We start from the raw sequence: 27,891 nt of genomic DNA on the forward strand, positions 1-27,891 counted from the left end.
TCATCACACACAAAACCACCTCAAGTTTTACAGAAAGCCTGTAATAAACCTTAATATTCATGCCTGGACTACAACCAGCAGAAAGTTAAGTGGCTTACTTCATAAGAACAGTGAGGCAGAGCTTCAGGTGCTACAAACTTCCATGCAACTGAAATCACACAAATCTAACAGAAAACACTAAGTGCAGAAGATGCTTATAGAGTCTGGATTCAGATCCGAGTATGAAATCCATGCAGCTGTACCTGGGAATCCTTCATTCTGTAACAGCATAGTGTTCTAACTTTCTGAACATACTATAAAATACAGCAGCTTATAAGGATGTGTGGTTAGTCACTGTGAAAGGCAAAAAAAAAAAAAAAGAAAAAAAAAAAAGGTGTGGTTACTACAGGTTTACTATCATTTTGATAGCCATCAGACTGTGCCCAGGAAATTCATAAGAGAACAAGACACTGAACATCAACACCTCATTTATAGGAAGTCAGGACTTCAATGTCTGTTGAGAAAAATACTTAAACTCTCTGCTACAAGTAATAGCTACTTTTAACAGTTTTGAAAAACAAGTGAACTAACACAGAAAACATTCCTCCTACACTCTGTGTTGCTGAGGGAGAGAGAATATAATTTTCATTTCTGCCCTGTACAGATGAGATATAAGCATAGATTAAGGCTTTAAGTGGATGTCAGATGCACAGGTCTTGTGTTATTTCTGAACAGAAGGGAGGATTCCACCTGAAATAAATTGAGTGCTAAATGGGTTAAAAAGAAATACTCATGAAAGAAAGAACAGAGAGGACTCACTGTCTTTTGGGATGCTCTTCTGGAACTTTTCCAGGTCCACGCTGGGTGGTCGGCAGGGTTTTTGCGGGGGCTGGCCCAACTTGAATAGTGGGGGCAAGGCTTTTCTTTTCGGGACTCCTGAGCTCTTGTCCCCATCCTCCTTTTCTTCTGACCCACCCAGTGACTTTCCTGCAGCAAACACTGTGCTCATCTTACGGAACTTGGGAGGAGATGAACCAGATTCTTCCTGGCTGATTTTGTTGAGAAAGATATTCCTGGCAGCACTCACTCCTTTTTCTTCAGTCTTTTCATCCACATTTTTGGGGGTGCCTTGAGATGAGCTGGACCAGTGGCCAGTAGGTTTCAGAGCCATGTTAGCAAAATGACTGCTTGCAGTTTCTGCAGCACAGTTACTATTTTCATCTGTTTCCTTTGCAGCTTTAAAAGAATGTATTTTTGGCCTAGGACCTCCTAGTCCTTTATGCAGAAGCGCATTTTTACTTGAAGTGTCTTCACTGTGGGAGACCTCATGGTTTAGAGAAGGTTTCTGTGCAAGAGCTGGTTTAGAGGAAGGAGGCTTGGGCTCATTTTCTTGTGATGCAGACATGAACTTTTCCTTAACTCCAGCTACTTTTGAGAATACTGGTTTTGCCTCACTCTCCTGTGGTTCAAAATTTGAATTTGGTTTTGTTCCCAGAGGTCTTTTTTCTTTCTCATGAGGAGCAGTGCTAAGAGGCTTGTTCCCTGCAGGTTTTGGATACAGAGGCTTTGGCTCTTCTTTTGCCAAGTCACTGATTTTGGTAGGGAGTTTAGTGCATCCAGTTTTCCCATCATTTTCCCTGTTAGTTGTCTGAAGCTGAACCCCAAACCTTTGTGCCACTGGTTTCAAATACGGGGGCTTTGGATCCTTTTCTGTCTTATCATCAGCTGAAGGCTTGACCCCCAGAGGAGTCTTAAGATGAACAGGTTTGTGAAAGGTACTGGGTCCTGAAGGAGAAGTTGCATTTCCTTGACTTGCAAATTTCTCAAGTGCTGCTTTCCTTGTCTGTAATCCTGAATGGAGAGGTTGTCCTGCAATTTTGAAGGGTCGACTGTTACCAGAAACATCCTCTGAGGGGTTGTTACCCGCGTTAAATTTCGCCATGAGTGACTTCACATCTGCTTTGCTGTCCTATGAGCATAGAGAAATAAAAAAGAAACAGCAGCAATGAGAAAGTCTCAGTTGCAATGTTCACACATACTGTACTTTAAAGAGTTTCCTGGTCTGAGGCTTGTAGTACTGCTGATTGGCTGTGCAGATATTGTAGCACATCTTCCTGTAGTGTTAGAGAAGCTGAATATTTTGTTAGATCATTGCTATGGTTATGTAATCTAAAATTTTCACTCTAGGTAAATTTTCACTCTAAAATGCCTTTAGAGAGTGGTCATTCAGCTCCTTCCTACTATATAGTAGTATGGTTCATACTATGGTAGTTCATACTATAATTTTTGTTTATTTCTGGAATAGGGAAGTGAACACCTGAAAAAAATGCGAAAACATATACTACTTCAAAATTAAAGCATCCCTAAAAAATTGTGAGTCTCCTACAGTGAGAGGTGTAGACTGTGCTGGAACCTAGGCTATATACCAGACTAGTGTTAATCCCATCAGATCTTTGAAGAACTGAAAGCTCCCTTGTGAAAACAGAAAGTCTTCTGGTTTGGGGGGACTGGGTGTCAGTTTTTCTTTCCCTTCTCAGCAATTATATTTCTTTCTGCTCTCTACACACCCCCGCCCCACCCCCCTCCACAATCTCCCTACCCCTTTTGACAAGCTTTGTCCTTGTTTCTGTTCTACATTTTGTATCTGACAAAAACTGTGTATGGTCAGATGGAAAGTGAAAATGCATGGAGAAGAATAGGAAGAAATGACAATCAGTAAGCACAAATACTGTCAAAGATATTTAATCTCTTGGAAAAAAAAGAAAAAAAAGAAAAAAAAAAAGTGAACTTTTACCCAATTGTTTACCAGGTGACTAAAACACAGTTTCGCTTGAAAATATCTTAATTTGTCAGATCTATTCATTACTGTTCTAGACCAGCCTTCAATATGAACTGAGAACAAAAGCTCAACACAGTTTGATTCAGTGAAATTATAACACAGTGCAATGAAGGACCTGGGCAAAGTATAGTGAGCTGGTCCAACCACACTGGGCTGGGGCCACTCTTGGCCTCTGAGTGTCCTCAGCAGCAGGGGGGTCCTTTGCCAGCGGACATTGTTGGCAGAGTTGCAGGTACTGTGGATACAGAGACATAACTGATTCACAGCTTGTACTCAGTGGGATCTGTTTTGTGTGGGGAAGTCAAAAGGTAAGACTTACAATATGAAGCAGGGATGCTATAACTAGGAGGGGCTCTCAATCATTTGTTTGGAAACACAGAGTATCAATATGAAGTATAATACATAAGGTTCTGAAAAAAAAATTTAGAAGGAGGTAGAAAAGTGTACTATGTCTTCACTCAGTACAGTTTCATTGAATGTTCAGTAACTTTTTTTTTTTTTTAAAAAGAAACTTCATTAACAAGAGCTTATGAATTGTGGTCGTCTGCTCCTTTTGCCTCCTGTTTGATTATATCATGTTATGAATTGTCCAGTACATTGTAGTAGTTTTACCCATGACTTCTGCAATATAAAGTTAAATTTCCTAGTCTTTCAATATCACCAAAAAAATTCAGTCTTTCCAAACTGTATTGCATGACAAAGTTACTTATAAGAAAAGAAGCCAAAACAAGATGAAACCTATCCCCAGAGCACCTTTTTTTATCTCTTTTGCTCATGTAGGGATGGGAGGAAGTACACGTTTACTATGGAGATTATCAGGTTTAAGCTATCTACTGCTGGTTACCGCAAGTACACTCAGACACACACACAAAATCACAATGCAGAGATACATATATCAGAATCATTCAAGATTCCTCCTTTACTACCCCACAAAGCACTGATTTTACACACTTAAAGAAAAAGTTAAGCTAATTGCATTGCCAGAAATAATAACAAAGACTTCTGTCTCTGATCTATTTGAATTAGTACTAATGCATGTTTCATTGGTGTTGTTTTTTTGTAAAGAAATCTAAACCATCAGAATTACTGTAATGTTCCCTCAGTGCTTTAAGTCTTCAGAACTTGTTAATGACAATCTGATCAACTGCCTGGCCAACTCAGCAGCTCATTTCTTTTGAAAGGTGTAAGAATAAATTGATTCTTCTGCTATTTCTTCCTTTTGTAATTTAAGAAAGTGTACTGTGTTAAACTACAGTAATGTGGATGTTCTGGACAAGAGACTTTAAGCATATAGACTTTTTGGGAGCTGGAAATATGATTTTAAAGAAACTTTTCTTGTTATGATATGCAGTTTCTGAGAAATTTTCTGCATCTTGGCAACAGCAACATCAGTTATATTCATACAGACTTTCAAATGCACTAAGCAATCCACTACTGCCGTGTTAGGACTGTTTATTTTCTCTCAGTCCTACTGAAGTCAATGATTTATTTTAATAAATTTTTTCCCAGTACTGTGAAAAGAACCTTGACCTAATCATGTAGATATACCAGCTCTTCAAGAGTAAAAAACATCACTCCTGGGGATGCACAAGGGCTTAAAAACAGCACTGCAACTTTTCTTACTTATTTACAGTTGGTAATGAGTAGTAAGGGTAGCACTCTAAGAAATCAGGAGGGTAAGGAACTGGGAAATTTTTCTGCTTCTTTTCAATGTACATCATCAATTATTGCTTTAATAAGCTTACTTTATAGCAGGAGCCACATTGCAGATTGTAATGTGCAACCTGACTGGCCAGGTAGATGGATGGGGAACTGGGAAAAAGAGGATCTTTTGTTTGTGACCCTGCTCACAGAATAATCCCCACAGTTTCTGCATTTCCCTTCCGAGAAGTGACAGCAGTTACCTTTTCCATTAGCACATACAACAGGTTGTAATTCATGAAATGGGAACTTGAAAAGATTATGAAGTTAGATTAAGTTCACACCACCCTTCCCACCCAAAGTGCAAACTTCCAGTTAGACAGAGGATTCTCATACAAGAAGTACATAGGTCACTTTCTGAACTTTCTTGCACTTTCTTGGGAAACTGCAAAATATTTTGGCCTTTCAGCTTCTGAACTGAAATGGAAGCAGCACAAGGTAAACAGTAACATTTTCTTTGCAAGGAGATTGATGCATTGTTCAAATGTGTTGGCTCATATCTAGAATAATACCCTTGTTTTGGTTCCCGGATTTGTATGTACAGCACTTTCTCAGCTTCCACTGCCTTCAGCAAGAATCCACACATAACAAAAGTTATAAAAAGATAACAGTTATAAAAAGTTATAAAAAAGTTATAAAAAAAGTTATAAAAAGATAACAGAAGACTTCCATGAGAAGACTATATAACTACTTTTTTTTTTTTTTTTTCTGTACAGAAGTACATTATAGTGAGAACACAAGAAAAATAAAGTTTCAAACTCTGTTCTTCCTGACTTTTCTCTGAATATCTAAGTCTCAAATAACCTGTTAAAAACAAAACAAAACAAAAACAAAAACCACACTTTTGTTTTGTTTTGTTTTGACATAAATATATGTTATTTAAGTTCTAGTCTTGGTGAAGCCAAAAGATCATTTCACTTCAACTTCCCCTTGTGGTTGTTTTTTCTTCAAATAAATAGAAACACTGGATCAATGACAGAAACAGAAGATGTCTGTATGTAATTCCTAGTTAAGCAGATAACCTCTGTGCAACTGTTGACTGTACAAGGAATTGTGCAATTCTTCAAAATGCATGCAGGTCTGATTTATGAGACAAAAAAACCTCTTTTCACTTCTCACCTGTAACTTTTTCCTTTTTATTGCCACATGATAATGTCTCAACAGGTCTTTTAAAACTCATATTTTTTTAACAGAATCAGATCTTGGTGAGTTCGCTAGGAGGTAATGAAAGAAAGATTATAAATCTACCACCATTTTAAGAAGTATGTATACTCATGAATTCTGTGACAGTGAAAAAAACACAGAAGCTTATAACCACTGAATGAATTGGCCTCTAACCCATGGACAGGATATAATGATAAGGAACAGAATAAGGAAAGAAAATCATGGAAAACGATGAATTAAATAGAGATCTTATCTTAGTTGGCATCATAAAGGCCTGATTTGGGCTCTACTAAGGTTAATGGATTGAGGGAGTTTAGCTGTTTGCATAAGACGCTAGTGTTGTTCTAAATTCATGATAATTTATTGGAATTTTAGTGGAACAGGTTGCCCAGAGAGGTTGTGGATGCCCCATCCCTGGAGGTGTTCAAGATCAGGTTAGATGAGGTCCTGAACAACCTGATCTAGTGGGTGGCATCCCTGCCTATGTCAGGGGGTTTGGAACTAGATGATCTCTAAAGTCCCTTCTAAGCCAAGCCATTCTATGATTCTATTGCTTGACTATTTCCCGTTCCAGATGGAGAGACTTCAAAATTATCTTTATGCAACACTTTTTGTTTTCAGAAGAGATAAATAATTTCCAAGTTGCTTTTATTCCCCTTGAGTGTAATAATAATTACTAGTTAAAGAAGACTTCCTCTAATTGCGAATTCAGCATTTGGACATTGGAACTAAGATGTTGCACTACTCTGTACCTATGAATGTAAATAGCACAAGTATGAAAAAAAAGGCAGAAAGACAGCATCTGTCCAAGCAGAAAGACTTGCTGATACAATGATTGGCATACAAGAGAAAAGAACCCTCATCAAATTCTAAATACTGAAGAGGCAGGCTGTTCTGCTCTTTGCTTTTGCTTTGAAAGACAGACCTCTACGATGGAGAGAATAGCCAGAAATCTAAGAGATTCTTTGGAGAAAGACCAACAGCCTATACGCCCTCCTGACTGAACCTTTTCAAACATCTCTCTAACACCAGCAGACAAAGTTATCACATTCACATGGATGTGCAACTGTTGAAATTAGACAAGAATGTTCCAGCCTGACACTATCTTCTTCATCATGCATTCCTCTACATCTCTTTTGTCCCTCTCTTGTCACGTTTTCTCATCATTCACATAAATCATAAGACCAACAACATCATGATGCAGAAAAATGTGAAGACAATATAATTCTTGCACCCAAAGTGAGACCAGGACTAGTGAAGGCATAGGGCTTGACCAGAACAGCTAGACGACATCCAAGCTTGGTCCCAAAATTGCTGTCACATCTTGTGCACCAGGCTAAAGGATCTATCCATGCATGGTCATCTCTTCATCCCTATGGTCTGGTAATTTCAACACAGAGCTTCATTTTTCTTTTCTTCCTTCTTTTTGGTACTTGTTTACATCAAAACAGAAAAACTTTCTACCACCAGAAACTCAGTCTTCAACAACAGAAGCCTGGGAGCTTCAATTTTCCACCAAGCAATTCTGTCCAATAAAAGCTGATTGACTAATACCATTTTCTGAGAAAGTATGTTGATATTTTTTGATTAACCTGGTTTTATATAAGCACTGAGTTTCATGATACTTAATATTCTTTTTTTTTTTCTCATATGCTAATCAACGACTTTCAGAATAATGTAATTTTTATAGCAAGTATGCTAAGAAATGAAACAGCCAGATCCCTTCCTACTCAGAACCCTGTTCGCATATAGTATATACAGCAAATACTTTACGAGCATCTTTGATTTGACTCCAGTTATTCCATTACAATTAAGGTAACACATCTGAGTCACAAGATAGAAAACCTTGAGGTCCTGACACTGAAAAGTTCCTACCACTATATTTTGAATTTTAAGATCCCATACGATTTTAAAGGATTTTTTTTTTTTTTTTTTTTAGCATTAAGCCATTGAATACTGCTCTGACTCACTGCTGGAAAGAAAAACGTTTTCCACAACCCACTACAAAAAGATACTTACTCACACTGATATCTTAATTCGGAGTATGGTATATTAAAAAATACCCTACCACAAAACAACCAGCCACAAATATTGCAAAAGGAATTACGAGAAAAATAATTGCCTCATTTCTGTTATTCTTCAAAATGCAAAGGTCATTTAAGTTAGGGCTGCTTTTAGTAAAATCTCAGGGAACCAAACACAAAGCTTTGAGAGAGAAAAGACCATTTAATCAACTTAACATCTTTTCAGCTCCACAACTTATTTCAAGTAAGATCTACAATTAGCATTTCCACTTACATGAGGTTATATGCAATATATTGTACTGATTATCTTTTTATCCTGGAACTTGACATTTTTATTTCTAAGACAAACATGTACATCAATTTACCTGGACTCCCCAAAGCTCCCAAGTATTTTGATACAGGCAGAAAAGCTGGCTCGCTCAATGAGAAAATCCACGGGGTTTGTCACGTTAGTAGCCTGTTCTCTTTGCTAAGAGGAGTTCTGCTTCTCAGAGAGGGTTTGCATAAGAATGTTGCTTGTGGTTTTTATTATCATGATCAGTAGAAAAAAGCTGCTCTCCGCAGGATATTAGGCAAAAAGCAGTGGAGGAAAAGGGAACTAAAATTTGTTCAGACTGCTTTGGTGCTGCCATCAGCAATATTCACTATGTGATATTTAAAAGCAAAGTGAGATCCAGTACTGCATTTACCCCATATTGCAGAGTCCTGTGAAGCTATATTGGTGCATACAAGCTTGAATTTTTACTGAATAATATTTAAGAAAACATGTGTGGTAATTACAAGCTTAAAGACAGTGGACCTCTTGGGTCATCAAGTCTAGTCCCCTGCTGCCAGCAAGGATCACTACATCCATTCCCACTCATCAACTAAAGATGTCAGCTAACATGTTTGTTTGCTCCCAACTTTGCCAATAGGTTCTGGCATTCTCCTGGCCAGTGTTTTAAAGCATTTGTTTTATAGAGGTTTTTTTTGTTTTGTTTGTTTGTTTTTTCAAAATTATGATCTATTATGATTTATTTTACTCTTTTGCCTCTCAGTTTATTACACAAATCAAAGTATGACATAGGATAGGGAAATTAATATTGAGAAAATAAGCTTCACAAGAAACTCTAAACGTGGAGGTAAATCCAAACCACTAAGGCAGAACCCTCTGCTAAATAGAGCTCAGTGAACTTGCCGGAGCTCTGCATGGTGATAAGATTGCATTAGAAAAATTTTGTGACTGAGCTTCATTAAAAGTTGTTTGGCTCTTCCTCATTGTTTATCACTTCCCCTTCTGCACAACCTTATTTATTTATTTATTTATTTATTTTGTTGTCTCAAAAAAGCATTGGAGGTACTTAATACTTCTAGATTAATTTTACAAACACCTCTGTTTTAGCTAGTTTGGAAACCTATTAGTGTTGGATGGAACTTATCTGAGATAAAAATACTATTACATGTTTTATATTTGTCACTTTCCAATAATAATTTTGTTGTTGTTACATCAGGCAACATTTTTTTCTTAGTGGGAGATATGCAATTCTGAGATATTCATGAGTTCTTTATGCTATTCATTCTGTTGTACACAATTTGATTTATAAAATCATATTTATTTTTGAAAATAAACATTCATTGCCAGTGGTGAATCATTTATCATTAATCTTAAGGCAGATTGTGACTGTTGTTCTAGTTGGCAGTTTGCACAACTGTATTACAATGTTAAATGTAGCAATATAGACCTTTTTCACTGGTAAACAACACTGCAAGGTTTGGCTCACTGTATCAGCACTAGGCAAATCATACTGTGATCAAAGAATGAGCTCTTCTTTGCGACTCTGAGTGCTAGACAGTTCCTGTCATCTTCCCTTTCATCCAGTGCACAGAAAATAAATACTTCTCTAACTGATAGAATGCTGCTGAGGAAATAAATTGCAACAAACACAATAAAAATATCAGTTTAGGCTGTGAAATTGCTCTGAAAGTTGCCCATGTGCAATATCTGCATTTTATGCTTCATTTCACACTTGGAGATGCAACAGCTTCCTAGATCGTCCCTCTTTTTTTCCACATAGTTCTGTGGAGGATGTTTGTGAGTAGTTTGAGGGAATTAGTTGTTTTTAGCAGATGAAAGAATCTGAAGGAATTAATATTTTAAGGAACAGGACCTTCAAACCTGAAAGCACATTATAGCTATATTGCTTTTTTTCTATTATTTCACCAAAAACCAAAAAGCAGTAGCAGCAGAAACAGCAGCAATAACAGCAACACAAAATTATATTTAAGCAAGACAAACATATCAATAATAATAATGTCTTCCATACATAAGCATGCCATTCCAGACTCTGTGTTGACCAAAACTGGCATCTAAATCCCAGCATAACAATGGCAATGGTAGTAGTATTCTCATGTGCAAAATTTATTACTGCAGTGATACCTTTTTTTTTTTTTTTGTAACAGAGCATTTAGTCAGCTTTAGTTTCCACATACCTTTGGGAAAAGTGGATGCTTAAACATTAAATTTGTCCAAAATAGATGAAAAAAAAAAAAAAAAAAGGAAAAAAAGTACTTCACTGACTTGTTCTGCTGTAAATGCTAGTTCAGCTTTTTAAGATAACTTTTATGTACTGATGTTGTCCTGCACTCTGAAATGGCTGGAGAGTCAGGCACTACTATCTGAACAGCTTAGGTTTCCAGTTCAGTGCTTACAAAAAATATAGTCATGATCTTGTTACCTCTGTGGCTGCAAACCATAGTGGTGAAATGACACTGAGAAAAAGCAAGCAGATAAACAAACAAAAACAAACAAACAAAAACCCACAAACTTTTTTCTTTCCACGTTGTTTTAACACAGTTCATTTCACTGATCTTAGTCTACTACGTGGTCCCAAAACAGGTGTGACAACATAACAGAACTGATGGTGAATGAAGATGGGAGATGAAGAATATAGAAATGATTTGCTTTATGAGGTAATCTTTAAAATATGCCTAAAAAAAAGCACATAAGAGATCACCTTTGGAACCCTACAAAAATATCATTAAAGCAAGTTGGAAATCCCCTTTCTAAATCAGAATAATGTTGTTCCATCTGTAATATACAGTACATATATGTGGAGTGCTTGAGAAAGAGAAAGTCAATTTTAAGAGTTTTTCACTGAAGCCTCTATTTCTATCTCCTGACCACTCTCAGGAGGTCTTTTGCCTCCTAGTGGCAGACCAGGAGCAGCAGAAGAAATGATGCATTTTTCCTGCTGAAAATCTGCTTACACATCCCTGTACTCAGAGGATTAGCCTATCTGGTTTCATGCCACTCCTGAGGGATAATATTTCAAGTATTTAAATGTTGTTAAAGGACAAGACAAGAAGTTAATATGCCTGCTTAACACTGCTGTGCCAATCCTGGGAGTCTGGAATTCTGGGAAAAAAGTGTCATTCAGATGTCATCCGCGACAGGTAGCCACGGCAGTGATTTGTTACAGTGATCCTTTGGAAAGTACCTGAAATTCAGTAGAAACTTGACATTCCTGAACACTGACAGGAGCTTCTGCATTCATTGCATTTCTTGTAGAAGCAGTCTACATTATCTTTGTATCTGCAGACAGGGCCAGACTTCCTGAAACATGTGTTGTTCCATTTCCCTGAGGTTGCCATTTGAAAGTGGGTTTAATATTTCTGACAGAGGTTTGGTGTGGTCAGGAGCGAAGTAACAGCATTGTCTCAAGTCTAAAATGTACTGTCATGTATACAGGAAGAGCTGGGCTTCCCAGATATTATTTGTGGACAGCTGACAGACAGGATTTCCCAAAAGCTCCTCAAGTTGAAGCTGTGGCTCTTTTAAACTGCCATAATTCAAACCTTATAATCTTATAGCTGTTGAATTTTATTACAATATTTATGTTTGTCCAAACCAGGAGTACGGAAATCTGTTTCCACTATTTAGATCTCCTTATACTAAAAGAAGTAGATCTGAAGAGCGAAGAAAGAAGGCAAAAGATGATGTCAGAATCTAGGTTGGTTATACTTTGTAAATGATGTATTTCTGTCATCAAGGAAAGACCAGTGTACTCCAGCGTCACAGTCACATGCATGCCTTGTTGAAGAAAAGTTAAGCTCCTGGTTTTCTGCTTGGTTGTAAGCACTGGTACTGCTGATGCAAAGCACCTTCAGTTAAAAAGTAAAAAAAAATAAAAAAATCTTTCATTTGAAAAGGTTTTTTTTTTTTTTTTTTTTAGTTTGACCATAGCAGTGCTCTGTTGGCTCACATCCTAAGCAATCCTATTTTGAAGGCAAACTTTTCATTTGGATACAAAATTTATCTCCACGTACACTGGAAGGAAATCGTGGGCTTTCACTAGACAGTTCAGAAAAACTCTTGAAAGCACACGGCTCACTGAGGCAGGCAGCAGCCATGACGTCCTCAGATGAACTATTGCCCCTGGCCTCCCTTACTCCACCACTTGTGCCTTGCTGAGAGCCACAGCTGACCACCATTGGCAGCTTGACTGGATGGTTTAATGAGCTAAATTGCAGGTGATATGTTTTTGCTGCGACTGCTGAATTTGCAGTTGCCAACTCCTGGGTAGAAGGAAGAGGTGCCAGCCCCAGGCCTGCTGGCTATTTTGGTAAGGCAGGCAAGGTGAGAAGCTGCTAGAAGCAGTGGATGAGGGGAAGGTGGTAGAAACCAGGATAAGAGGGAGGACAGATGAGCATGGTAGGGCTACAAGGAGCTGGGTGGGGGCAGTTCATGTGGGGAGAAGAGCTCTGGAAGCTGGTGAGGCTGGGTAACCTTCTGCCTTCCCACTTGATGTTGTGCTCCATCAATTCCCCCTGTGCCTCTTGAAGGTGGCCTGGCCCTGCCCCACCATTGGATCGTGGGGCCCTGCCTTGCTCCATCCTCCCTGCCAGGGCTGAGCACGTCAGGGAGGGCCCCAGGACTGGCTGGAGCGAGCACACAGGCCTGGAGCATGGGGCAGCCATCTTCGTAGTTGCTGTGACAGCAATGTCCTAATAGTGAGGGAGAGGAATGAAATGGGGAAAGGGGAGACAGGGTGAGAAGTGATGGAGGAAACAGTGTTCTCAAGGAAGAAGTTACTTCAATTCCCTATCCTTACCATATACCCTTATTCAGGTGGGGAATTGTCTACTGGCTTGGCTTCCCCCTCAGCATCCCCCCTAGCTGCTGATACCAGGACGAGGAAGAAGTGGAAAAGCAAGAGGAACAGCCAGCTTTAGCAATAGACCCCTGACTTCCCTTTCTCCTCCATGTGTCCTTCCCCTCTTCTGTCTGGGAAGAAAACAAACATGCAAGAACGTGCAAATCCCTCGCCAGCAGTTGTGCAAAGGCTGTGGGAGGGGAATGTCTCTGGACTCCCCATGATTTCGCACACAAACTTAACACCCTCCTTTCCTACCCCCTCACAGAGTCACAGAATGGCCAAGATTGGAAGGGACCTCTGAAGATCATCTAGTCCAACCCACTTGTCGAGCAGGATCTCCTAGAGAACATTGTGCAGGATGGCATCCAGGCAGGCTTTGAATATCTCCAGAGGAGGAGACTCCACAACCTCTCTGGACAACCTGTTCCAGTGCTCTGTCACCCTCACAATAGAGAAGTGCCCTCTCATATTCAGCTGGAACCTCCTGTGCTTCAGTTTGTGCCCATTGCCTCTCATCCTGTCAGTGGGCACAAGTGAAAAGAGACTGGCTCCATCCTCTCAACACCCTCCCCTCGGATATTTATACACATTAACGAGGTCTTCCCTCAGTCTTCTCTTCTCCAGGCTAAACAGGCCCAGCTCTCTCAGCCTGTCCTCGTATGACAGGTGCTCCAGTCCTCTCATCATTTGTAGCCCTCCTCTGGACTTGCTCCAGTGGTTCTCTGTCCCTCTTCTACTGGGGAACCCAGAATTGGACACAATACTCTGGGTGGGGCCTCACCAGGGCTGAGTAAGGCTGGGGAGGATCACCTCCCTTGAGCTGCTGGCAACACTCTTCCAAATGCAGCCCCAGATACTGTTGGCCTTCTTGGCCACAAGGGCACATTGCTGGCACATGGTCAGCCTGCTGTCCACCAGGACTCCCAGGTCTCTCTCTGCAGAGCTGCTCTCCAGCATGTCAGCCCCCAACCTGTACTGGTGCTTGGGGTTATTCTTCCCTAAGTGCAGGACCCTGTGCTTGCCCTTGTTGAACTTCATGAGGTTCCTCTCGATCCTACCCTCCAGGCTGTCGAGGTCCCTCTGAACAGCAGCACAGTCCTCTGGATTATCAGCCACTCCTCCGAGCTTTGTGTCATCAGCAAACTTGCCGAGGGTGCACTTTGCTCCATCATCCAGATTGTTGATGAATAAGTTGAACAACACTGGACCCTGTACTGACTCCTAGGGGACACTGCTAGCTACAGGCCTCCAACTAGACTGCACCACTGAGCAAAACCCTCTGAGCTCTGCCATCCAGCCAATTATCAATCCACCTCACTGTCCACTCACCAAGGCTGCAGTTCCTGAGTTTGTTTATGAGGATGTTATGGGAGACAGTGTCAAAAGCCTTGCTGAAGTCAAGGCAGACCACATCTACCGCTCTCCCCTCATATACCCAGCTAGTCATCTCATCTTAGAAAGCTATCAAATAGGTTAAGCATCATTTCCCCTCGCATGTTAAACCTCTGACAGCTCTTCAAGTCTCATCTGCTTTTAGTGTAGAGAAGCAAGTAGAACCCCACGATTCCTAAAAAGCATCTCGGCTCCAGGCAAAGTCTTGGTTTCACTGCTTTCCCTTCTGGGCACAAAGGACTCACAGCTGGTGTCTGTGCCTCTTCAGGTATCACCTATCTCAGTTACCATGAACTTACCCTGGGAAGAGGGTAGCAAAGGGCCTTTACCCTTCAAAATCTCCTCATTAAATATCTGAAGAAAATTGAATTTGTGAATTCAGCAATATAGGCTTTGTTAGTGTCATTTGATTTCTTATGAACAGATATTTTCTTTTTAATTGAATTAAAAACTGCACTATCAAAACTACATTTGGTAGCTAATGTCTGAGTCATATCAGTGGTGGGCAGGCTGCTTTTGCTATAGAAAAGATGTTAATTTTATCAAACAAACAAACAAACCCATCAAAAGCAGACTTTCATGATCAATTTTGGTAAGGCAAGCGATCCCTGACAAAAATGTATTTTAATGAAATGCAATTGACATTGTTCTACACTTCAGATGCTCTCAAGTAAGTACCTATAACAAGTATGTCTGAATTTGAAACATGTGGAATAAAGAAAATGAAGGCTCAAGTTAAATTCTCAGTTGTCATGACTCTTTCACCATTCCGCCTTTGCACCCCTTCATGAGGCTTCTGTGATAATTAGTATTATTTAGTATAACTGCAACAATTAACAATTTTAGAGTCTGTTATCATGGTCTTGGATTTTAAATTTTTAATATATGCTGTATTACAAGTATTTTAATGTTCTAAAATAGGAAGGGGGAAAGGTCAGGTTAAAAAACTTGGTGCTTTACAGTTTAACCTTAATTATATGTCAGGAATGTTATTTATATTGCAATGAAACCTTCTTGGCTTATGTTGTAAAGTCACTTTACCCAGACAGTCACGTGGGTAAAAAGTGTGCATTTTTGCCTGTGTATCATTAACAGGTTTCAGGAAACAGATAGTTACTTTCTCATGCAAGTCCTGTTGATTCACTGGAGACTATGATACAGAAGGAAAAACCTATTATTTTTAGGCTGGAGCTCTTTTGCTTCTGCTCAAGTGGCAAGAATAACACAAGGAAAGTCCAACAAGGAGATGCACTGTAGAGCTTACCAAACACCATGTTCACCTAAGTAAGGTACCATGTAACACCAATCTCTGATATTGTTGTGTAATATCTCTTTTTCTAGCATTAATGTAGTACTTTGCAGTGGGGAACATTTACAAACACTTCTATTACATCTTTAATCTTTTATGACAAGCTTCTCAGCAGTTGAGAAATGCACACAAGAATTTATTTTAGCTGGAACTAATTTTACAACTTCAAGCACAGTAGATTAAGCATGAGATATTTTGTCTACCTCTTAGGAAGGACTGAGAAGCTTCTGGAAAAAAATATTTCTGATTCTAGTGGCTCCAGCTGATTTGCAAAGGCCAGAAATGGAAAAGTACTACATACTTTCAAGGATTTTATCCCCAGTAGCATTTAATGACTTTTTTATAGAGACTCTGCTTTCGAAGTTCAGAAGCAGTTGGTAAAATACGTTGTGTTCTGTGAGCACTACATGAATTACTTCAAAATGAGACATAGTGACTCAGCTTTGCTTGCACTTGTTGCTGTACAGATGTTACCTCATCCACACCCGAACTGCAGATAACGTGCCTCCATATAAGCAATTATTGTGCTTATTGCATGGCTGGTCAGAGACTTCACACAGGCAGTTTCCACACAGCAGCTAATCAGCTATAACTTGCCGGGCTGTGCAGCTAGATTACCAATTACCTGTTTCTCAGCTCATTTCATGATCTCAGTGCAGAGACTGAGTGCTAGCTGAGAGTGCAGGATCTAGGCTAAAGCACAGTGAAATGGGACTTGGCAACTGAACGCATATAAGGTTCTTTTTTGTAGAGCTAAAAATGTGTTATAAGAAGGTAGAGAATACACTGGAATCCCTGCCTATGTACAGCATAAAGTAGGAAGATGACTGTAGAATCAGGGTCTGGGTTATGAAAGGGAGGATATATGATAAAAGAGTGAGGGAAGAAAACACTTCATGCTCAGGTACTGCCACTGGGCAAATGGAGTTTTAGAATCCCTTACATAGGCCTTGCATGCTTGCTTTCTTGCTGAAGACCCATTATACATATAGAGCATCATTCATCCATTTGCCACTCATCCTATGCATAATTCTGCAACTTCTGTAAGTCAACAGTTTAACTATATAATTGGAAAATTCACAAAAGAAAAAATGAGCCTGTGCTGCCATGGTGTTCAGTCACCTTGGCCAGCTGTACCTTCTGAGAAAGCAACACTTTCTCAGTGTTGATGTGGGGCATGGGACACCACACAATTACACCTTAAAACAGTGTAACCAAAGAGCTAGGATGCTGTGTAATGATGTCTACTGTTTTTCACCACAGTTTGTAACAGTGAAGTTCCAATGGGGGAAGCAGTTCCACACTCATAGCCCACAGGTTTGGTACTATAGAAATTTAAGACTGTTATATATCACATCACTGAAAAAATGCAGATTGAAAATATTCAAGGAAAGAGAAGAAAAGGAGAGAAAAAGAACAAGGGACTGTGGCATGGGAGCAGAAGTGCTTTTCAGTCTAGATTATTTCACTGCTTGAGGTTACAGAACAACACATTTATACTAACAATAAAAAGAGACAGAGGATTAGAATAACTGCATGAGAGGAGTGACTGGGCAAGGAGTCCCTAAACCAACGTTGGAGTGGAAGAGAAGGAGGGTAGGAACATACTCTTTGAACATAGCTTCAGGACAGCTGTGTTGGTTAGAGAGGAACAAAGAAAATACATATAGAAAGTAATTTCTGTGCCTCACATGGGCAGAATCCTTCTTGTTCCCCTCACATCTCCCAGCTGCAATGTCTACCATACAAGCCTTTTGTACATTTTGATACTTCCTGGATCATCTGCCCAGGCACAGGACTGGTCAAACCTTAGAATTCTTTACACATAAGTGTGAATTTTGTAGTATGACCAACACATTTTCAAGGATTGAAAAAAAATCCTTGAAAAAGCTTGGCAGAGTGGCTGGCACACCAGAGGCCTGTGCAGCCATTCAGAAAGACCTGGACAGGCTGGAGAGCTGGGTGGAGAGGAGCCCCAGGAGGTTCAACAAGGGCAACTGCAGGGTCCTGAATCTGGGGAGGACCAGCCCCAGACACCAGTACAGGCTGGGGGCTGACCTGTTGGAGAGCAGGTCTGCGGAGAGGGACCTGGGGGTCAAGGTGGACAGCAGGCTGACCACGAGCCAGCAATGTGCCCTTGCGGCCAAGAAGGCCAATGGGATCCTAGCCTGCACCAGGAGGAGTGTGGACAGCAGGTCAAGAGAGATGATCCTCCCCCTCTACTAAGCCCTGGTGAGGCCGCACCTGGAGTATTGTGTGTGGTTCTGGGCTCCCCAGTACAAGAGGGATGTAGAACTTTTCGAGAGGGTCCAGTGCAGAGCCACGAAGATGATTAAGGGATTGGAGCATCTGTCTCATGATGAAAGACTAAGCAAGCTGGGCCTGTTTATCCTAGAGAAGAGGAGATTGAGAGGGGATCTTATCAATGTCTACAAATACCCGAGGGGACAATGTAAAGAGGATGGGGACAAACTTTTCTCAGTGGTGGCCAGTGATAAGGCAAGGGGTAATGGGTATAAATTGAATCACTGGAGGTTTCATCACCATTTGAGGGATAACTTCTTTATGGTTCAGGTGGCAGACCACTGGAACAGGCTGCCCATAGAGGTTGTGGAGTCTGCTTTGGAGATATCTAAAACCTGCCTGGATGCCATCCTGTGTAATACGCTCTAGGTGACGCTGCTTGAGCAGAGGGGTTGGACTAGGTGACCTCTGGAGGTCCCTTCCAACCTCAACTATTCTGTGATTCTGTGATTGTCAAACATGAAATCACATATCTGAAAAAATGTTCAATCAGAAATGTTGAAGTTTAATTAAAAATAAAAACATTCCTTTATATGACTTCTCAGGTTAGTACAGTTCCTGACATCACTATGATGTGGCCTAAAAAACAACAACAAAGTGTATCTTCCTACAGAATAAACACTTCAAAACACAAAATAACTTCAGAAATGTTCCCATGGGAGTTTTAATCAAAGACAATAAAGATTAAAAATGAAAACACAGTTCGATCTAAATAGCTTTAAAAAGGATGTTTCAACAAAATTTTCCTAAGCACTTCTTCTTAGGATTTACTTAATACCTAACACCCTTTCTGTGGCCCAATCCTTTGGGCTTTCAAAAGGTTTTTCTTTTGACTACCAATGAATTCTGATCCTTGCAAATGACAACTGGCTGGTCACAAGGCTGCTGGCTTCAAAGTGCATGTCCACCTGTGAGATAAACCCACAAAAGAAATGGAAAATGAGGTTAAATAAAAGTGCATTCTTCTGTTCCTCTGGCAAAGCAGAGCAGAAAACTAAGATCCGTTTTCCATCTGCTGGAAGAATCTCTTTGGCTTAGTCAACTTATGTAGAGAGTGTATACAAACCCCATATTCTGAAGCCAGCTGGTACATTCACAGTTTATTCTTTAAAAAAAAGAATTCTTCTTCCTTCCTGTACTACCATTCTGCCTTTTTCCAAGATTCCCCTTTCTACAAACCTTGCTCAGTCCCTTTTTATCCTATAGCTTGCATGTGCTAACTAGGAAACTTGAGAGATGAGTGGGCAATGTGTCCTCTCTTCCATCATATGCCTGTCCTACAGTCAGATAGATTTCATTTTTCTGTAGTCAGACAGAAGTGAACACTACTTCACAGAGAACTTTCTCTCTACAATCTTGTTGTTGTTGTTGTGTTTTCCTTTTTTAAAATTCTTTTTCTTCTCTTTCTGTGGAGTCATTCCTTGGCACTTGCACAATGGTGACCTCTAATGGAGGAACCACTCCCATTATGAATCATAGCCTCACAGAATAATTTAGGTAGGGAGGGAACTCCGGAAGTCATCTTATCCAACTTTCTGCTCAGAGAAGGGCCAATACTTTCCTGATTGCTCAGAGCATTCTCCAATTGGGTTTTGACTACCTGCAAGGATGGAGATGCTGCAGTCCTAGGCTATCTGTTCCATTATTTGGTTTCCCTCACCAGGGTGTGTGCGTCCAACTGGGTTTTCCCTTTTTGCAGCTTGTTTCGAAAGCCCGTTGTTTCCATTGCCATTTCCATTTAATCATGAAAGTGTAGCTTGCTGTGTCTATTATTTGCAGGCACTGGAATCTGGAAATGAGAAGGGGAAACCTAGTTCAGCAGGGTCTATTTTAGTTTTACTATCTCTTCACAGTGGCTACAGGCCATGACAGATAAGGAGGCTGCACATACCAGCCTTTCTGCTCCAAGGACTAACAAAGTGTATGGGGAAATGTGCACACTGCCTTTTGTTGTTGAGCAGTGGCTAGACTGATGAAAGCTAAGGCTAGTCAGCTGGGCATCCATTTAAGGATGAGCTGTTGTGAAGTTCTTTGATTGCACAGGATACATATGTTGTGGAGGATAGAACAGCTACTGGCTGCGGTGGGGAAAAGAGAGAAAAAAAAAGCAAAAAGAAGAAAGCACCAGTGTTGGACTAAGGTAGGTCAGTTCATTCTTGAAGGCTAGTACATAAATTTTAGCCCTGTCAGCTGCTCTCAGAGGCTAAGTGAAAGATTTGACAGAAAACTCATGATGTGTAAGGAATATATTCAGATCAATGAATAAGAGGTCCAAAAAGGTCTAAGTGGGGCCAGCTGTAAAGACAGAACCACTGTGGGATAAACTGCAGGGCCTGCAAACACTTGAAAAGATGAAAAAGATTCAAAAAGGATTGGGAAAATAGTTGAAAAAAATACTGAGAGATGGAACAGATCAATGGTTGTAGCAAAATTTTTGCGAGGCTTTGAACAGGGAACATGATTTCCAAACATTTTTCTTCTTCCTCCAGTGAGAATAAGAATACCACTCTCCCTATGACTTGTCCAGAGAATCAAAATGCAGACACTCTCAAAAGATTAGAGAAGGGCTCTAACATTGTAGTGGCTGTGACACTTCTTCAAAATTTTATTACACAAGCGTTAGAGATGCGTCAGCAGAAATAGAAGGAACATCCAGCCATAGCTGTGAATTCAAATTGCATAAAAAGTCTCTGATCCTCATTCAATTCTGTGAAAATGTAAGCCCCTCAAGAACAGTTTAAATATATATTTTGGCAAATTCTATGGCTTGAGTTTGGCAAAGGAGTGTCCCATTTTTAAGAACACATAATAAATAGTTACTATGAATTTTCACAGCTTTCAGTGATGACATGAAAAGCAGGGGGCCGTTGTTCACAACTTCAATACAATAACATGGGTGATGCTTTTGTTTTCTTCATATTTGTTTTGTTGTTGTTTTTGTTGTTTGTTTAATATTGATTTTCTGTGTATTCCAGCTTTTGGATTAAGGGATGTTGCTGAAGCCAGATGCTATTTTTGTTCATTTCACATTATTTCTATTAAGAACCCTAAACTCCGATGGACAATAATAATAATAATAATAATAATAATAATTGATTTGTTGGATTTTCTTAATTAAAATAAGAATAGTGTGCATGTTCTCTCTGTAAGAAAAAATAGCTTAAAAAAATGTCTTTTTATTAAAATGGACCTACATATATCCCCAGGGTCTTAATCCCAGGCTGCTGATGCAAATATGGATGACTTACTGATAAATATTTAAATATATTAAAACAATTCACTTACAACTTCAAGAAATAAAAAGCGCACATATTCCTCTGTGTCTTAAACTATCAGGAGACATTCACAATGTAGTTACATGAGAAATGTGTAGGGTAAATGACTACTGAAAGTTCTCATATAAATATAAATATTCTGTTTTCAAAAGGAAGAGGATATTAGGGAAATGTTGCTAATTACCGTCTTTGAGTTAGAGCATAGAGAAAGGGGGTAGCTGTAATAAACGGTGACCAAATATGATTTCAAGAAAAGGTGTCAAGATGTGTAAGCTTTTTCTTGAAAGCAAAATGTTTGTATTTTTTCAGCTCCTCCTTCCTTTAAAAGCAGCTTTGGTGTTTTAAAAAGCTGATTTTGTTTGGCAGCACTGGGAGCATTGCATTAACTTGTACATCTTACTGTTAGTCTAGGAGAAGCAGACACATAAAATACAATGCTTTTCATGTTATAACTTGGGTGACAAAGGGAAAGATTGGGATCATTTTGTATCTTAGAGCGAGGTAATTAAATGTGGTATGTTCTGTCTCTGCTTCACATCTGTTTATGAATATTTTTTATTGTTTTCTGATCTAGATACCTAGCTCATTCATTCTGCTTCTGTTAAGTAGGCCAAGCTGATTTTAGTGTGGATGGGCTGATCACAAACATATCTACATGTAGCTAGTTCTGGCTTGCCAGTGTTTTTCTTTAATGATATAATGGGTCTTTCATGTTTGCAGCAAGATATTTTGGGATAACAGGGATGCCAGAGCTTGAGATGTTCTGAGTGTAGTTTGGCCCTCTGTAACAATATAGAAGCATCACTGGGCATTATGTCTGCACAGAGTTTGGCTGTCTTAGAATATACTCTAGACAATCCACTACTTTTCCACTGCTTGACTAGCTTTGTCATTACATTTTTTCCTTGGTGTCTTATACAGTGAGCTAGAAAGAATTTTTGGATTTATTTGAAACAGATGTTCATTTGTATTTCAAATAATTTTGAAAGTATCTGAAAGATCTAGAAAAAAAATATTTTTTTTCTCTCAGATTTGTTTCTCTCAGTCTTTGTTTCTCTTTGCTTCTTGTGCTTCACTTGGGCTTGACAGACAGAGAAGTGTGCCTGCTTCACAAAGACAATAGCATTCTGAACGTTTTCTTTTTCTTAGTCCTGGAAGTTGTGGTTTTTTTACACAAAGCAATTTCAAAATCAGCTGTGTTGCCAGTTAAGCAAGGCATAACTTGAGTTGCTGGACTTCTGCGGCTATCTGAAGTCCAGTGGCCTCTCTGGTCTTCACAGAAAGGTAGAGGTCACTTTGCACAGAATTCCTTGCAAGACTGGTCCTTCAGAGTGTGGTTAGGTCTTCTGCTTGTCAGAGAAGCCACTTTTGTGTATTCTGGTACAGAATCATCAGGACTCCATCAAGACACAAAAGTTGGACATAAAATATAGCACTAGAAGACAGGGATTCTTTTTTTTCCTGGTGAAAATAATGATATTAAAATGTATTGGCCTGGTATCCCTCATATCTCTCTCTCTCTCTTTTTTTTTTTTTTTATCCTATTATAGAGGAAAATTTGAGGCATCTCAGTTATTGGAAAAATGTCCTTTCCTTTTAAAAATGATCAGCTGCTCTTTAATTTCATTTACCTCTAGGTAGTGGTCAAAAAATAAACCCCAATGTAAGAGAAACCCACAGCTCTCCTGAGAGTGCCCTAAACACCAGATAGAATATTAATAATGGTTGGTGAGAGGTTTCCACCTCTTTTGTTGACAGTGATTGGTTTGCATGAAATATGTGAAGATTCTCTGGTTCAGAGAAGGAGAAAGTGTAAAGTGTGTCTATAGACTAGTAATTACAACACTCACTTAGATCTAGTTTCCATGCACTGCTCCAAACACTTTATCTATCTATCTATCTATCTATGACACACCAAAGGTAACTCTTTCCCTCTTGTCTACTTTGGTCACAGAGCAATTGAACTGCTGGTGATGCAGCAGTCCCTTCCAAATGGGCCTGACAATCTGATGAGATAGAGAAGAATACATAATTTATAAATACATTGAAATGAGTCACAAGCAATCTTAAATGGAGGAATCTGCATGACCAAAACTTTCTTGTCAAAATCTGAGACATATTCAAGGATAGGCAGATTTTGAGCCTATCAAGTGCGGATTTGTGGACACTGCATATTTGTCTCTAACTTTGTCTTAGCCTTTTAGAATGAACACACAAAGTTTGAGGGCCTGAAGTTTCACGTGATCTACCTTGTATTGACATCTCCTTTCCTTGCCTTTATTTCTTTTCTTGTGAACTGGACAACGCTTGTAAGGTGTTTAAACCTCTTATAAAACTCTGAAATCCTCCTTGATGAAAGAACATCAAGATAACATCTTGTCAAACATACCTGCCTCATTCCTAAAATGGCTAACCAAAAAAATAGGTCTCCATAATCTTTTCATCAAAGCTTCCAATGGCAAAGTTTTTACAGTCTGATCAAGCATTCTGTTCTCATACTTCACTATCCTCAACCTTTTTTTTTCCTAATATTTAAGCTGAAAAATTAGCAGATTCCTTTATCTGTGAAACTATACCATCACCTTCTTTCTCCCCTTGATTTCAAATGAGAGCATGGCAAAATAGAGAGACTTCAATTTGAACAACCTTAGCCTTTGCTGAAATGATGTTAGCTCTTCAGTGGTACAGCTTTACTGAAAGCATGATGTGTTTGTGCACCTTTCACTGTTAACTAAAGCAACTCAACTCTGGGACCTTGAAACATTTTCAGAAGTATGCCAAGAAATAAAGTCAGATCATGGAAGATTCATATCTTCCATGAAGAAGATCATATTCATTTTTCTGAAGGTAAAGTTTAAAAGGAAGCGTTAGTATAACTGTTTGGAAATCCCTCAGGGTTTTCCCTCTAGGTAGTATGATGGTCTGGAAAAGAAAAAAAGCCATAATTATATGAAACCTGAAACCTCTATAAAAAGAGCATCTTCTACCTTGTATATCAATGAAAAAATGAACAAAGTTATTTAGGGAAAAAAATAGGTTTAAAAGAAGTCAGGATATCACACACTGTAGATTTCTGAATGGATGTGGTTTGAATCTATGTGGTCTGTGGAATTAATTCTGTTTCATATTTCAGTGGTTCTATGTACTTCATTAATCGACTCTAATGGTACTGAACTTGTTCATTCCATTCATGCCAGATTCTGTATTTTTCTGCATGTGCCTTGGGGACAAGATCACTTTTTCTAGACTGCAATATTTATTTTTATTTTTTAATAACCGTACTCATGAATTACATGCTTCGTGTTGCCCAGAGAAGTCATGGATGCCCCATCCCTGGAGATGTTCAAGACCAGGCTAGATGAGACCCTGGGCAGCTGATCTAGTGTGTGGCATCCCTGTCCATGATAAAGTATGTAATCCTAGCAAGCATCTCAGGAAACAAACATCCCTAGCTTTGACATACCCCTTAATGTATTTCTTTGTCCTCTGCTAGGTCACTTTATAGGCCTGACTCACATCTAAGGATAAGTGCTTATTCCACTTTTTGTTGTACATACTCTTTCAAACAAATAAAGAAACCCAAGGGGGCACTTTTCCTTCATTTAGGATATAACCACTTATAAATAAGAAGAAGCTTTTTTTTTTTTTTTTTTTTTTTTCCCTGACTATCCATTAAAACAGACCACTTGTTTAAGTGGCCATTTGTTCTGTGTGACAAATGTTTGCTCTCAAAGGGCTAATATATTTTGACTGTCTTGGAAGCAGATGAAATTGTCTCCAAGACAAATGCAACAGAAACACAGCACTGACCCATTAATGAGTCATTTCAAGGCAAATTATAGTACAAGAGTTGGTTTCCAAGAATTGCCAGTATGGAGATTTTTTTTGTTAAAGGTCATATATATGGTGAATGACAGAAACTCACAATTTAACTGTGAAGTTAGTAACGCTGCTGAGGCAATGTGAATGCCTTCCAAATTGGGCTACTTTGAAAATGTGGGTTTAGGTCTGCATTTGTACTTCAGATCTTATTATGAGATACTAAAAAGAGTTGGGGATTTCTGTACAGTAAACTTGAAATGACCTTCTTTTCTGTGCCACACCTCACTGTTTAACTGCTGTTCTATCTCCATGTGGATGTTATGACTAAGTGGATCCCAGTAGTTCTCTTTGCTTTTATGGATTACTTTTAACAAGAATTCTTTGTTAACAAACAGTAAATCCAAATAGATTAACCAATTTCCTTAGTTAGCCATATTTATATTAGTGGATTTATCTGAATTCTCATATCTCAAAAGTTCTTTTGCTTCTGAGAGTGAATCTATGAATTCCCAGTTACACTGCAGGAAGACAGGCATGTTAAATGCTATTTCTCTAGCTTAGAAATCAATGCTAGTCTTAGCTTTAAGTCAAAGGAAAATGTGACCTTTTCCCTTTGCATTCATCAGCTCCAAACTCACATGAAGCAATACCTACCACCAGCTGTTAGGGTAGTTCTATGATTTTTTCATGCGTTATTATGTCTATGTGTTTTGTTTTAAACTTGGCTCTGTTGTGATGATCAGAAATGAAATACTGAACTCTGGGTTTTTATCCTATGGATCTTGGGATTCTGTGGTACCTCGCTGTCCTCCTTCCATCTCTTCCTATATGTAGTAAAAACAGAGCCAGCCAGATTGTGCCAATTTAATTTCATTGGCTATTTTGTAGGGATAAATTTGTCTTGTCAACCACTCTGACATCAGCCTTGGGTAAAACTGTCAGAAAACATCCTTTCCTTCATTACTCCACACTCTACTTTCTTCAATAGCTTGTTTTTCTTTCTTCTTTTTTGTTTAAATTTTTTTTTTTTTTGGTCTGACTTATAATGCTATACTATTAATTTCCACACCTGCGGTATCAATAATATGATTTACTTTCTTGGTGAGGCTGTTGGGATGCCTGTGATGCAGAGATGAAAGCACCCCTTTCCCCATTGTGCTATATAATTTTGTAAGGTAAATACAAGAAGAGTCTGAATTCATAGTTAGCGTTACTTTGAATTGTCAATCATATTTGAATTCTGAGAAAACAACTTGGAGCTTTAGAGAGATTTACAGAAAAAAAGTGGCACTGTTAATTGTTGCTTATTTTCAAACTTCTTTTGGCAACAGCAGAAGCCCTGCATCCAACATATTTGCATATGTGCATACTCTTTCTAAACAAACCCTCCTGTGAAAGCAGCTAGACAATTGAGTCATGCCAGTAGAGCAACTTTATGTTTGCCTCACAATTTTTAATGCAGGATTTTGCAAGTGCAAAGGCTTCATGTATATTTGGCCTTCCTGAATTGGTAACTCGAGTTAAAGAATCTCTGCAACAACAGGAGTTCAGCATGCCACAGCACAGTGAGATGCTAATTTGCTATAACTGTTGTGCCTATTTAGATCCCTTTTACACATGCGTAAATCCAGAGTAAGTCAAGTGACTTGAATTGAATTTTTTTGTAAACAAGTATAGTATTTTTCTCTTTCTCAGTTGATCCTACACATTGCAACATTACAACAGAACATTACAAAAGAAATTAATAGAATAAGAATTATCAGTTTTGTGTTTTAAATATCAAAAGGTCATTTAAACAATTCATAGCCATTTTTTTCAGATTCAGGGAGAACTCAATCACTGTATAAAACAGAAAAAAACTCAGCTAAAACCCTCCAAACTTTGCAAAGCACTGTTAAATGTAAACTGTATTCTGTATTCAATCCTATTTCATGTTGTCATTTTATGAGTTTCTTGTAATGGACATTAGACATTTTTCCCCATGAGGATACTAAATTCTGTAGCTTGGATTCCTATCTATATTTCATAATGTACCTTTTCTCTCTTGGAACAAGATGGGCATATTCAAATAAGAAACACCTCTTTATTACCACTACTTTCAGGAAAAGATTGCTTTATTTGGGCATATATACAATGACAAAAATATACAGGAGTATATATATATACTCCTGTATATATATCCTGTATATATACAGAAGCTACTCCAGGAGTCTTGAACTATTTCTTGGGGAAAAGACAGTCTGAAAGGCTATTCAGATTACACAATTTTTACCATTTATCTGAAAAATCATTTGCCTCAAACTTTTTGACTCAGTTTGTTAGTAAAATAGTTTCAAAAAACAGCTGCATATATTTAGGTTTGGAATTTTTAAGAATGTTTCTTTTTATGGAAAAAAAATCTAAAGATTAGTAAAAAATACAACTATGCTGCAAGTTTACAGATAAAAGCACAAATCTTGTTTGTTTGTTTGTTTGTTTTTCATTTCAAACGACTTCTGAATTAAACTAGGATAGTGCAGTGGCTTCCTAGAAATGTAGTTAAGGGTCTTTACTCATTCCCATTTCTTGATTGGTGTCTTATTGACACCTGGCTGCAGAATTCCCCTAGATACACAAATAAATTTGTCCGCTTAGCCTTGAAAGAAGCTGTTGCCTCTTCCTTAATCTTGAATTTCAGAATCAGTAAGACATACACAAACCAGTTCACATGGTGAAGAAGCTGAAAAAACTAAAAAGTCTCTTCATGCCCTCAAAAGCAGGAAGTCAGCTACAAGGAACTGAATTGAAAATTATTAGAAATATGTTTAGAGCTTTACAGTTACATCCACTGCAGTTTTAATAATGAATCTTACATATCCATGTAGTAAAAATAAAATTAATAGAGCTCTGTACTTACCATAGTTTTTGCCTCTCTGTCTCATACAAGTCTGCTAAAGAATATGTACTG

General features: G+C 38.8%; 1 protein-coding gene across 1 annotated transcript in view; it reads right to left on the bottom strand.

Annotated features, from left to right (window-relative positions):
• The window catches only part of FYB1 (FYN binding protein 1), a 68,308-nt gene extending 40,417 nt beyond the window's left edge, over nt 1-27,891 (bottom strand). Inside the window, 2 exon segments of the mRNA XM_035563809.2 lie at nt 799-1,948; nt 27,841-27,891. Coding sequence (XP_035419702.2) covers nt 799-1,948; nt 27,841-27,843 — 1,153 coding nt within the window. The 5' untranslated portion in view covers nt 27,844-27,891.

Source organism: Cygnus atratus, chromosome Z (genome assembly GCF_013377495.2).
Source record: "Cygnus atratus isolate AKBS03 ecotype Queensland, Australia chromosome Z, CAtr_DNAZoo_HiC_assembly, whole genome shotgun sequence".
Taxonomy (NCBI): Eukaryota; Metazoa; Chordata; class Aves; order Anseriformes; family Anatidae; genus Cygnus; species Cygnus atratus.